Source organism: Trachemys scripta, chromosome 7 (assembly GCF_013100865.1).
Source record: "Trachemys scripta elegans isolate TJP31775 chromosome 7, CAS_Tse_1.0, whole genome shotgun sequence".
NCBI lineage: Eukaryota > Metazoa > Chordata > Testudines > Emydidae > Trachemys > Trachemys scripta.
The window spans coordinates 30,624,841-30,638,241 of record NC_048304.1 but is presented as its reverse complement, the minus strand read 5'-3'; the positions used below and the strand labels follow the sequence as shown (position 1 = coordinate 30,638,241).

The following is a 13,401-nucleotide window of genomic DNA, read 5'->3' as shown; positions in this document are numbered from 1 at the left end:
TCAGGGAGAAGCTTAGAGTGTGTGTGGGGGTGACTTGGGGGGCGAAGGGGTCTCTGTGCTGCAGGGAATAAGATGGGGGGGGCTCAGCACAGGGGGTGCTCTCCCCAGGCAGTCACTGCTGGCCCTACCGAACCAGTGCGGCACTGTGGAATGCTATGCTGCAGAGAGCAGGGCAGTGGAAAGTGCTCTCCCCTTTGACTCCAGTGCCCCAGCTCGGGAGCCTCTATGCACTATCATAATATAAACATGAAATAATAACAATGCTGCCTTTCCTTTTTCTCTGCAAAGCCTGAGGAACTCCTCTCCACAAGAAGCCATCCTTTAGCATGGCTTGACAAAAGGATTGGGCTTTATTTACATGGGGGTAGAAGAGATTTCATAGAGTTCAAGGCTAGATGGAACCATTAGATTATTTAGTCTAACCCCTTGTATAACACAAGCCAGAGAATGTCACCCAGTTACCCCTAGACTCAGCCCAGAGACTTCAGTTAGATCAAAACATTTCAGCCCTCAGGAGACTAACCAGTTGTGAGCCCGAGGCAGGGAACAGGAGAGACTGAGGAGCCACCAATGCCCAAGGCCCCTGCACTGGCAAGGAATTGCTGAGGTGAGCCATGCCCATGTGATCCCCAAGGTGACCCGCGTCCATGCTGCAGAGACAGGTGAAAACTCCCAACGTCCCTGCCAATCTGACCTGGGTGAAATTCCTGACCCCAAATCTGATGATCAGCTGGACCCTGATCATCTCTGCAAAACTCACCAGCCAGGCAGCTAGAGAGAGGATTCTCTGGACCAGCTCAGAACTTGGCCCACCCTGCCTGGTGTCCCATCTCCAGCTGTGGCCGATTCCTGATGCTTCAGAGGAAAGTGAAAAAAACAAACCAACCCAACCCAGAAGACAGCTGGCTGACTGTGCTTCAAGGGAGAAATTCCCTCCTGGATGCTTGTGGGCAACCAGCTAAAGCCCTGAAGCATGAGATGAGATTAGAGTCGTTATCTAAATGCAGAGCTGCAGTATGGCTTTTAGAAGGCAAATCAACTCTCATGCTTCAGGGCTTCTCTAATAGAGGATCAGGAAGATCCTTCCGCCCCATGGGCAGTTTCTCCTGTCAGTGCCACTAGACAGCCTGTACTGAATGGATCTTTAGAACAATTGATCTTTTCCTCCTAAGAAACAAAATGGGCGTGACTCAGCTCTAAACAGGGATATGGGAAACCAAGTAATTTTAACTCTGTCCCTCCCACAGCTGATTCTCTGGAATCATCTGCGGGGGGAGGATGCCATGGCTGTCCAATGTTCCTCTGAAGCTAAGAGCTTGTCCCTGGAGTTGAGGAATGGAAGAACTTCCCTTGCAGAGAGACTTTGGGAGTCTCTCTCCCAAAGCCCCATGGGGGAAACAATGGAGCAGGAATTCTCGATTATCCACACATGGGCTAGATGTTTAAAAGACACCCAATGAAAGATGCTCTATAAGGAGCTATAGGCGAGAGGGCAGCTTGGCCTAGTGGACAGGACAATGGCCTAAGAGTCAGGTTCAATTCCTGGCACTGCTGGGTGACTTTGGACAAATCAATTCCCCTCCCTGTGCCTCAGTTTCCCCATCTGTAAAGTGGGGATAAGGATGCTTTGTAAAGTGCTTCAAGATCTGTGGATGAAAAGCGCTATCAAAGAGGCAGTGGTCTGAGAGCTGTAGAGACGGGATGGTCCCCCCCAGAGACCTCAGGAATCACAATGCATGATCACTTGCCCAGCATGTTGGGGGGATCTAGGGGATCCAGCTAAGAGAGACACTCCTGGAGGGGATCCGGAGAATCCAGTGTCTAGAAGGAACGCCGTTGGACCCCCTTTTGGAAAAGGCCTTATTACACTCACCAACATTGGTACCAATAAACCCTAACCACAGACCCTTCTTCTGCTCTAAATCCCAAACCTGACTCCCCCAACCCCAACACTGAGGTCTTCAAATCCAGCCTGGCTGCCTTTCTGGAAGGTGCTTTAGCCAAACACCAGATATTGGGTTCAGTATGGGGGGAAGTGGGTGAAATTCTGGATGATCTAACAGGCCCTTCTGGCCTTAAACTCTATGAATCAGAGTTTTGACTTAGAAAAGGGAGAAGGAACCAGATACTCCATGAAACCCACTAGGGACTTGACTCTCTATTTGCTATTGATTTCACATAGAAGGTGCCTAAAAGGTGCTGGGAGGCAGGAAAAGATAGATAGATAGATAGATAGATAGATAGATAGATAGATAGATAGATAGATAGATAGATAGATAGATAGATAGATAGATAGATGGGTGTGTATGGGGATAGATAGATAGATAGATAGATAGATAGATAGATAGATAGATAGATAGATAGATTCCCAGTCCCACTGGCAGGAGGAAAATAAAATGCACTTTAAAATCAGCCCTGAGAAAACCTCCTTCCTGCACGCATGCATGAGCGCGCACGCACACACACACACACACACTGAAACAGAGAAATGGGCCTTGTCGGGAGGGTTAGAAAGCAACTTGGCAGACACGGGGGCTCAGCAACTCAGCAGCAGCGTGGGTGGTCTGTACAGCAGTGAGCCAGTTGGAGGGCAGGGTCAGGAGTGCAAGAGATGTTGTGCTGTGTACGTATAAATGTGCTTAACTTGTGCCGTGCGTGTGATGTGTGTGGATGGAGTGTGTGTGTATATGGTCATCTCTTCCCTAGCCTCTCAGGCCCAGAACACAGGTGTGCCACCTGCAGCTGCAGCCGTCTGTCCCTCCCATGAGGGGGCCGGTTATCAATGAGCCCCCCTGGGAGATGTGTGTGTGGATGGAAGCTGCGTCCAGGTGGTGTGTCTGGATGTGTGTGCACGTGTGCTCTGTGTGTGTCTGCATGTCTGCGGGGGGGTATGAATTTGGATGTGGCCGGTGTGTGTCGGTGTGTGTGTCCAGATGTATGTTTGTGTGTGTACAGATGCGTCGGGGAGTGTGTAGATGTGTGTCTATGACTGTGTATCAGTGGGGATGTCTAGGTGTGGGGGGTTTCTTTGTGTATGTAGATGTTGTGATGTGTGTGTGTTCGTCTGTGTGTATCAGGAAGAACAAGAAATGCAAACATCTTAGTCAAATCGATCTATATGGAGCCTGGGACAAAGAGTCAAAAGCGATTCTTTCTTGCTTTCTTTCTTTCTATGGCTGCTGCCCGTGGTGGGGGAGGCGAGGGAGGGGTGTGGATCAGGGACACAATGTGGTCCTATTGTTTGGTTTTCAACAGAAGCGCTGGCCTGCATAAAATCCAGCCATTTGCTGGTTCCTGCCCCACGGCCTCTGCTTGCTCCTTTGTCATGTCACCTCCTTTCAGCTCCATGGATTCTCCCCTAATGCCCAGCGAGGCTGCACTGAGACGGGACCTAGCTTTGCTTATCCCTGCTCTGGATGGGTCTGACGGATCCACGGCAGACGCTGAACTCCATTCTGTGCTAGGGTTCCTGATGCTGCTGGGGCTGGACTGCAAAATCCCCTATTGAATTGCCAGGCTGGAGCGGCCCAGGGGGCATCTAGCTGGGGCTCCCGTCTCCAGCAGCAGGCAGCACTAGCTGCTACAGAGGCAGGGCCAGGAAATCCTGCAGTTATGGGGTAAAGTGTCCCCAGGGACTTTTCCCCGTGAAAGAAATGGGACAGATCCTCACTGGTGTAAATCAGTGTTGTTCCATTGACTCCAGTGGAGCAACACCAATTCCCACTAGCTGGGGATTCAGCCCTAGTGACTAATGGAGCAATGTTGATTTACACCACCCGTGGATCTGGCCCCACTGACTCCAATGGAGCTATGGCTGATTTACCTAGGGTGATCAGATGTCCCGATTTTATAGGGACAGTCCCGATTTTTGGGTCTTTTTCTTATATAGGCTCCTATTATCCCCCACCCCCGTCCCAATTTTTCACATTTGCTGTCTCGTCACCCTAGATTTACCCCAGCTGTGGATCTGGCCCGGTCACTCCAATGGGGTGCTGCTGATTTACTAGCTAATCTTGGAGCATTTCTGCTACAGGGATTTTGCCCCAAATGCCGAGCGTGGTGTGTTCCGTTCCTAAATGTCCTTGTCGGGAAGAACAATCAAGTGCCTTCGCTTGGATTTTATTTTCCACCCTTAAAAGTTGTTTTGCAATCAAATTAAAGAGAGAGGCCAAGGCGCGTGGGGGGGGGGGGAACATGTCCCTTCCTCTAATGCACTCACCCGCCACTAAGTGCCATAAATCTGAGCCTGGTGTTAAAATGCAGGACCTCAGAACTCTGCTGTTTTACAAAAAATCCCCATAAATCTCCTGCGAGAGTGGACTAATGGACAGAACAACAGAATGACATGGGGAGAGGGCTCCAACACAGCCCTCACAGCTCCTGTGTTCTCAGCACCACATGGACAGGAAGGGGCCAGCTCCAGCTGTATTGTGATAGCACAGAGCAGAGCCCTCATTGTGCCAGGTGCTGCACAGTCCCTGACTGAGATCAGAGCCCTCATCGTGCCAGGTGCTGCACAGTCCCTGACTGAGATCAGAGCCCTCATTGTGCCAGGTGCTGCACAGTCCCTGACCGAGATCAGAGCCCTCATCGTGCCAGGTGCTGCACAGTCCCTGACCGAGATCAGAGCCCTCATCGTGCCAGGCGCTGCACAGACCCCGTCCGAGATCAGGGTCCCCATTGTGCCAGGCGCTGCACAGACCCCGTCCGAGATCAGGGTCCCCATTGTGCCAGGCGCTGCACAGACCCCGTCCGAGATCAGGGCCCCATTGTGCCAGGCGCTGCACAGACCCCGACTGAGATAAGGGCCCCATTGTGCCAGATGCTGCACAGACCGTGACCGAGACCAAGGCCTAGGGTGACCAGATGTCCAGATCTTATAGGGACAGTCCCAATTTTTGGGTCTTTTTCTTATATAGGCTCCTAATACCCCCCACCCCCGTCCCAATTTTTCACATTTGCTGTCTGGTCACTCTACCAAGGCCCCACTGCACAGACACACATCGAGAGAGTCCCTGCCCCAAAGAACTAATCATCTGAATTGACAAATAGCCTTTTATCCCTTTTTGCAGAGGGGGAAACTGAGGCACAATGAGCACAGGGCCAGATTTTCAAGTGCCGTACGCCCCCAATTGAAGCTGGATTTCCCACGGATCGTAGCTCCTGTTAGGCATCCAAACGAACACAACCAGATTCTTCCAAAGGCTCTGCCAACACTTGGCTGGGCAGGCACCCAACTCCCAATGATTACAAGACTTACCTAGGGGCTTTGGAAAATTGCATTGGGTGCCTGTCTGCATCTTAAGACAACACCCTACCTTTGTAAATCTGGCCCCTGGGTGCCTAAGGATACCAGTGTCCAAAGCATCTAAATGACTTGGAGGCCTAAATCCTATTTTCAAAAGAAACTTAAGTCCAGTTAACACCCAATGGCTCTTAACTGCACAAATTCAGCTCTGAAGCAGAACTTAGTGGAAAACAGTTTTCCTGTTCTCTGAATATTTTGAGAGTCTGAAAATTTCCCCTGCCCTGAATTGGGAGGAAAATCAAAATCTTGACCAATTTTCCTGCACCGTGAACAGTTTCAACAAATGGGCGTATTTGGCCAAAAACGTTTTATCAAAAATTTCCCATCAGTTCTACCTCTACATGCCTGAGTCATTTATGAAAAAAGGACAGCGGCCCCTAAGTCACTTAGACACTCAACATTTTTAGTCAAAGCACCTAAATCCCTCTGGATCTTTTTGAATATCCCGGCCTGTATTTAACATCCAGGCTGATTGCATGGCCAGGTGTTACTGATCTCACACACAGATACACATGTGTCCCGACAGGGGAATTTATACGAGTTATATTTAGCTCTGGGTAGTGGCAGGAGTCCTTCTGAGTTGTCAGAGAGCCCACCTTGCTCGCATAAATCTCGCCATGTGTCTAAGTGAGCCCTGTCACTTCTCATTTACTGGGAGATCTACTTGCATCCTTTCGGAGATATAGAAATTGATTTGTTCTTTTGCTATTTTGCTGATTAGGGTTTAAAAATTCCCTCAGACTGAATACTTCTTGCTTAGTCAACGCAAGAGAGCAATAAATGGCAAGGCTGGAGAGTCTGAGGGGTGGGCCTGGGGCTCAGGCCATCTGGGTTCTATTTCTAGCTGTACCACAGGCTCCTTGGACAAGTCACTTAAGGTCAAATTTTCAAAAGTGGCTCAGGCATTGAGACCCAAATTCTCAAAAGTATTTAGGTTCCTAATTCTCATTCATTGCCGTGGGAGTTGGGTACCTTAATAGTCATTGAAGGTCAACACAAGTCATGTTTGAAAATGAGATATAGGCTCCTAAATCATGTAAGTCCTTTTGAAAATTTTACCCTTATGCTCAAATAAATTTGTTAGTCTCTAAGGTGCCACAAGTACTCCTGTTCTTTTTGCTGATACAGACTAACACGGCTGCCACTCTGAAACCTGTCTACATTTAATGTCAGCGCTGAACTCCTTTAAGCATCACAGCAAACTCCTGTGCTCTGGTTTAAATCTGGAGTGACTCCAGACTGACACCTGCGTAAATGGGATTTGAATCCTCCCCCACTAAGCCTCCATTTCTATAAAGCCTTATTTTCAAATTAGCTTGGAAAGCCTTTACAGTCTTTAAAGGGACTAATTCTCATTTATGTTTTTCATCAGCGTGACCACACCATTGAAATGCAGCCATCTCTGGGGTGAGGCGCAGCAATAGTATAAAAGCCACACAGCAAACACTACATTTTAGGGTCAGAATTAAAGAGGAAAGCCAGGTACCACTGACATGCAGGGATGCAACTAGGAATTTAAACTAACACTTGTTTCATACCCAGAGCTACAGTGCTAAGGTACTATGCTAGATAGATAGATAGATAGATAGATAGATAGATAGATAGATAGATAGGAATGTGTAGAGTGACAGAAAGATAAAGATGTATGGGGACAGACAAATGCTACCACCAGTGATCTGGACTCGCATTACACGACATGGGAACACCCCCCCCCAGTGCACACGGACACAGGTCTGCTGCATTCAAGTTGCCGAGCTCCCACTGCTACTGATCTTGTGCTCTGCAAACCTTGCCGATCCAAAAGGCCAGGTTCTTCCCCCACATCCTGCTGCCATGGCGGGAGGCTGAGTGCTGTACCCGCTGTCAGCAGTATTTGCGATGGGAGAGGTCACATGTTAATGGGGTGGCGGATAAATCCCACCCGGCACCGTTTATCATCGAGTGACAACTCCAGGCCTTTTAAAAGTAGAAATAAAATGGGATCTCTGAGGTCAGGGATAAATAAGGGAGCCGTTACGGCTGGCAGTGAGGAGGCCCCGGAGCGGGCATGGCTGGGCGGGGGTTGTTTGTTTTCCTGGGTCATTAATTTCCCCTTCATTCCATTCTCTGCTTCAGGCTCCCAACACCACCACCTTGGGCTGTGACTTTGTGAAACGGCTGCTAAGCAGGGCTTGCTGGGTGACCCAGGGCCGTCGTGCTGGTGAGCGGAGAGGGCTCAGTGGGGGCGCTCTAAGCTTGGGGTCAGCACTAGCCTCGATGCCCCAGTGGTGTGGGGGGTCGGGAAGGGGCACTCCTCTCCTCATGGGCAGTGCTGATCCCAGCGGCCCAGTGTGGTGCTAGGGTGTGCTGGAGCGAGCGGGGCTGGGGGCTCAGAAGCAAGCACTGACCCTCAGTTAGCGCTGCCCTCAGGCCCCCCACTAGGGGGTGCTGTGCTGCAGGAAAGGGGGTGGGGGGCTCAGAGAGAGCACTCGCAAAGCTAGTGTTAGTCCTGGAGTCACATTCAAGTCTCCCACCTTAAATTCCCACCACCACATTCAGTTGGATACAATGCTATTCTCTTCCTGCACTAAGCTGTTGTGTAGTGTTGCTCTGTACTGTTAAGCAGCCCCCGTGTTCCCTCCCTAGAGGCAGCTGCATCTCAGCACCGGGTGAAGGATCCCTGTGAAAATCAAGTGACGTGTCAGGGCATGTAACACACTAGTCCCCTCCATGCGGACTCTGGCTGTTGTGCAGGCAGGGGTGAATGGCCAAGCCGTCTCTGCCCAAGCAGAACCCCGTTCTCACTCATGTCCTGGCAGAGAGTAACTCTGCAGGCACCATGTCAAAGCCAAGTCTGACCGGGGACTAGAGAAACTTGAGGGAGCCCTGGGTCTGGGCAGGTTGCACTGTGTGTGTGTGTGTGGGGGGGGGGGGGGGTGAGGGGACGATCTGCTAAGCGGGTCTTCTTTCTTTAAGCCACTTTTATGTGATCAGAGCAATGTAGGGCTGGAAGGGACCTGGAGAGGTCAGCTAGTCTGGCCCCCTGTGCTGAGGCAGGGCGAATAAACCTCCACCGTCCCTGAAAGGTGTTTGTCCAGCCTGTTCTTGAAGCCCTCCCGTGACGGGGAATCCAAGCTCTCCTGGAAGGCCATTCCAGAGCTGTGCTACCCTTAGAATCCAAAAGTTCTGCCTCACATCTGACCTAACTCTCCCTTGCTGTAGATCAAGCCCATTACGGCTTGTCCTGCCTTCAACGGCTATGAATGGTGAAGTTTAGAATGGGAATCCATCCCTCCACCCACCCCATACACACCCTAGGTCAGGGCCCCCATTGTGCTGGGTGCTGCACAGACACTTAAGCGTGGCTTTAACTCAGTCTAGTTAAAGCGGTGTGAGGGGTCCCCCTAGTGTGGACGTGGTTAGATCGGGACAAATTTGCTTTATCCCAATCTAGCTATGCTCATAAGGAAAGGGAAGGGCAGCAAGCTGTGCTAGTATAACAACAATCCCTAGCACTTCTATGGCGCTTTCATCAGCAGATCTCCCAGTGCTTTACCCAGGGAGGCAGGGCCGACGAGAGGGGGGGAAGCCGGTACAAATTACCCAGGACCAGCGGTCTGAAAGGGGGCCCAGGACCCAGCTTCCCCCCCCTCTCGTCAGCCCTGTTTATACAGTCCGCCCTTGCTGGGGGGGGGGATTTTTTTTCACCGGGGCCCAAACCCGCTCTCGGCGGCCCTGCAGGGTCTCCAGGGCTCTAACCACTAGACAACACGGCTGTTTTAGGCATTTTTATACCTGTATAACTGCATCCAATCTCGTGCTGCTATAACTAGATTGCTAAAGAACCTGCCCCTCACACCCGACGGAGTTCTACCAGGACACAGACTGTGTGCAGAGGAGCCCACAGCCAGAGGCAGTCCCTGCCCCAAAGAGCTCGTTATGTAAACAGACAAAAGCAGGAGGGGAAACTGAGGCACGGAGTGGGGCAGAGACTTGTCCACGGTCAGGAACTGAACCCAGGAACCTGGGTTCAGTGCAGCGCCAGAGACGGGCGCTCTCAATCTCTCTCCCTTCACACTTCAACACGTGTCAGTAATTCAAAGAAATTCAATATTGATTTTTTTTGTTCCTCCCAACAAAAAAACTCCAGCGCAAAGGTTTAAATTTCACACTCACCACCACCACCTCCAAGCAGGGAGCTGTTAGCTGCAAAGAGACAGAGAGATCCCACGTTATTAAAAGGAGACTGGCTAGAGAGACGTTATCACACACAGCCCTAGGCATGGCATGGAGATTTCTGAGCACATGGCTGTGGCAGGCCCCTTGTACGCATGGGGGAAGGTCTTAAAGCCAATGAAACAGAGAGAGGGGACAGGAGTCAGAACTCCTGGGTTCTCTCCCCAGCTCGAGGAGAGGAGTGGGGGGTTTCGCTCTAGCGGGTTAGAGCAGGGGGTTGGAGTCAGGACTCCTGGGTTCTCTCCCGGGCCTGGGAGAGGAGTTGGGGGGTCTGGTGAGTTAGACAGCAGAGTGGCCTGGGAGTTGAGACTCCTGGGTTCTATTCCTGGGGTGGGTAGTGGAGGGCTGAGAGCCAGGACACCTGGGTTCTCTGCCTGGCTTGCAGTGTGGTGGGGGGTCAAGATCACAGAGTGCTTTAGATTTCCAAGAAGCTTTACAAACACGAACCAATTAATCATGGGCACTTAGCACTTGGCAGTTTGGCTGATGTCTGCTCTGGGGCCACTTTGCATTACAGGAGTTCTCTGTTTACCCGTTCCTATAAAGATGGGGAGGACGGGGCTGGCAGTGAGGAAAGATGCCCCTTTGCACCTCCAGGGCACTCAGGACAATTATCCTCTGCAGGAAGCCCTTTCCCCTTCCAAGGCAGGGGAAGTACACATGGACCTGGCTGTGATAACTGGCCCATGACAATCTTTCCATGGTCCCTGGTCCCCTCCACTGGGGGTCGCACAGATGCCAATCAAAGGAGGCAGGTCAGTGGTTTTCCCTACTGACGGATGGGGAAACAGAGGCACAGAGAGTGGGAGGTGGCTGGGGACAGAACCCAGGCGTTCAGACTCCCAGCCCCTCCTGCTGTAATCTATTACATCCTGCTCCCCTCCCAGAGATGAGGATAGAACCCTAGCACCCCCTGCTCTAGCCGCTAGACCCCACTGCCCTGCCCCAGCTGTTGCAGACATTCTCTGGGTCTCCTGGCTATAGCCATGGCACTATGGGGCTCCGGGCTTGACTACAGGAGCCAGGCAGGCTTTCAGTGTGAGAGGGGGTGTTTCCAAGGTGACAGGAGTCTGATGTGATGCTCCCGTTGCCAAGGTAACTCCCCGGTAACAGGTGCTAAACCATCAGCAAATTGCCAGGGCATGAATGAGAAGCGGAAATCTATCTGTTTCTAACCCCAGCAAGGGAGAGGCTAGCTTTGACTGATCCCCTCTAATGAGGCCTGGGCTCTGATGAGCTTTACAAACTGCTCAACGATAACAAGTCTGGCGCTGAGATGCGGTGGGGTGGGGTCAGGGGGCTGTTTATATAGGGATGCCTTGTCCTGTGCTGACAAGCCGCTGCCTCTGGAGTGGGAGCTGTTTACACAGAGATCCCTGGCCCCACACTGAGATGCAGCCACATCTGGGGCAGGGCGCGGGGGCTGTTTATACCCATTCCACCAAAACTCATCCATTAGAGTTTCTCTTCACTTTTCTGACCCCTTTTGCTAATGTAGGGTTCCTGTTCTCCACTCATCTACCTAGGGTGTAACTGCACTTCCTTCTCCAGAGTGCCTCCTGATTTACACCCGTCTGAGCACAATCAAACCAGACAGAGTGACACCTGATTCCCACCCGTGTGAGCAGAACTGAGTGTGGTGGGGTTACTCCATATTCTCACCATCTTGGGCAGTACCAGCGACTGACTGACACTGACCCAGGTTGCTGACAGAGAATGGGCCGGCTGTCCTGGGTGCCATCACCCTAACCCCTCTGTCAGAAATCCAGAGAGCCCATCTGCCAGCTGGGTCTGCCCCTAATGCCAGCAAGAGCCAATCTGCCCACCAACATTTAATCTATCAGCTCCCCCCACCCCAAACCCGGCGCTAGAAATGAATGGAGGCTGTCAGTCTTTCCCCATCCCCACCATGCTTGGATGCATGGGGACCCCCCTGTGTAGAACTCTCTGAACCCGGGCAGGGGAGGGCTGCTACGGGCAGGTCCCCTGTCTGTATCAGGTTTCCTATAGCGGAGCAATTGAATCCCCTGGTTATATTCCTGGCATGGAGGTTTTACCTGTCCCCCTTTCCTCCCCGGCAGTGAGAAGCTGTTTGGAGGAGCAGCAGCATTTTGGAAACGTTCAGGGGTAGGTGAAGTGTTCAGAGTGACTCAGTTACGGGTGCTCTCCCCCCAAGTCAGTGCTGACCCCAGTTCCCCAGTGCAGCACTAAGGGGTGATATGCTGCAGGGAGCAGGGTGGGGGGCTCAGTAGGGGGTGCTCTTTCCTCTAAATCAGCAGAATTGTCCCTTAGTATGTGTCTGTGCTACGCCTGGCACAATGGGGACCCTAATCTTGGCCAGGGCCTGTGTAGTCCCTGGCACAACTGACACTGGATTCTTCACTGCCTTTCTTAAATTGTTATATAACCCTGTTAAACGACTCCCCTCCCCAGAGGTGGCTGCATCTCAGCACCAGGCAAGGGATCTCTGTATAAATAGTCCCCACATTGCTCCCCAGAGGTGGTCACTCTCAGCACTGGGTGAGGGTTCCCTGTATAAACAGACGCTGTGCCCCAATCCAGAAGCAAATAATGTGGTGAAATGCGGCGGCTGAGTTGGGATAAAAGGACAGAGGAATAATCTGGTATTTCAGGGGTGACCCCAAGTCACCTCAGTAAGAATCTGAGAGTGTTCTCATATCTTGGAACCTGCTGTTCCTCGATTAAACCCACTCCTCTGGGGTGTGTGTGTGAATGCCTTGTTTGAAATGAACTATTATTGTGGGCTGCGCTTCACAGTGGAAAAAAAAAGATCAGCTGAGATTGCAGGAAAAGGTGGCTTTCAACTCTCCCTTCTGGCCAAATCCACCTGTGAACTGAGCAGGGCTGTCAGATGGTCCCAGTGCTGCGTGGGCTGGCTGGGCCAGACTGATGGGTTTGAACAGTGCTTAGCAAACCACACCCAGGCCAGTCTCCTGGGACTGGACAGCGGCTAGAAATGGAGCTGGGGGGATTAGGAACCGATCGATTTTGGGGACAGGGCAGAATGTGTGTAAGTGTGAGCTGGCTGGCACAGGAGGGTGTGTGTGTAAAGGTTAGAGGTGTGTGTGTGTATGTGTGCAGTGGGAATATGTTTGTGTATGGGAATCTAGGGATAGATAGAGAGATAGATAGATAGATGGCATGTACAGAGATAGAAAGAGAGATAAATAGATAGAGTGTATGGTGATAGATAGATAGATAGATAGATAGATAGATAGTATGGAGATAGAGTGTATGGAGATAGATAGATAGATGGCGTGTATGGAGATAGATAGATAGATAGATAGATAGATAGATAGATAGATAGATCGAGTGTATGGCGATAGATAGATAGATAGATAGATAGATAGAGAGAGAGAGAGAGAGAGTGTATGTACGGAGATAGATAGATAGATAGATAGATAGATAGATAGATAGATAGATAGATGGCGTGTATGGAGATAGATAGATAGATAGATTGCATGGAGATAGATAGATAGATAGATAGATAGACAGATAGAGTGTATGGAGATAGAGAGAGAGAGAGAGAGAGAGAGAGAGAGAGAATGTACGGAGATAGATAGATAAATAGATAGAGTGTATGGAGATAGATAGACAGATAGAGTGTATGGAGACAGATAGATAGATTGTATGTACGGAGATAGATAGATAGATAGATAGATAGATAGATAGATAGATAGATAGATAGATAGATAGATAGATGCATATGGGAATAGATAAATAGATAGCTAGAGTGTATGGAGATAGATAAATAGATAGATAGATGCGTATGGGAATAGATAGATAGATAGATAGATAGATAGATAGATAGATAGACAGATAGATAGATAGATAGAGTGTATGGAGATAGATAGACA

General features: G+C 50.5%; 1 protein-coding gene across 3 annotated transcripts in view; it reads right to left on the bottom strand.

Annotated features, from left to right (window-relative positions):
* MACROD1 (mono-ADP ribosylhydrolase 1) overlaps positions 1-13,401 on the bottom strand; it is a 186,039-nt gene that overhangs the window by 44,481 nt on the left and 128,157 nt on the right. For 2 of the 3 annotated variants that reach the window (XM_034776305.1, XM_034776304.1), the window contains exon 4: positions 9,464-9,493. The exons of the other annotated variant lie outside the window; for it this stretch is intronic. In XM_034776305.1, the coding sequence (XP_034632196.1) occupies positions 9,464-9,493 (30 nt within the window). The remainder of the gene's footprint in view (positions 1-9,463; positions 9,494-13,401) is intronic. 3 annotated transcript variants of the gene reach the window in all.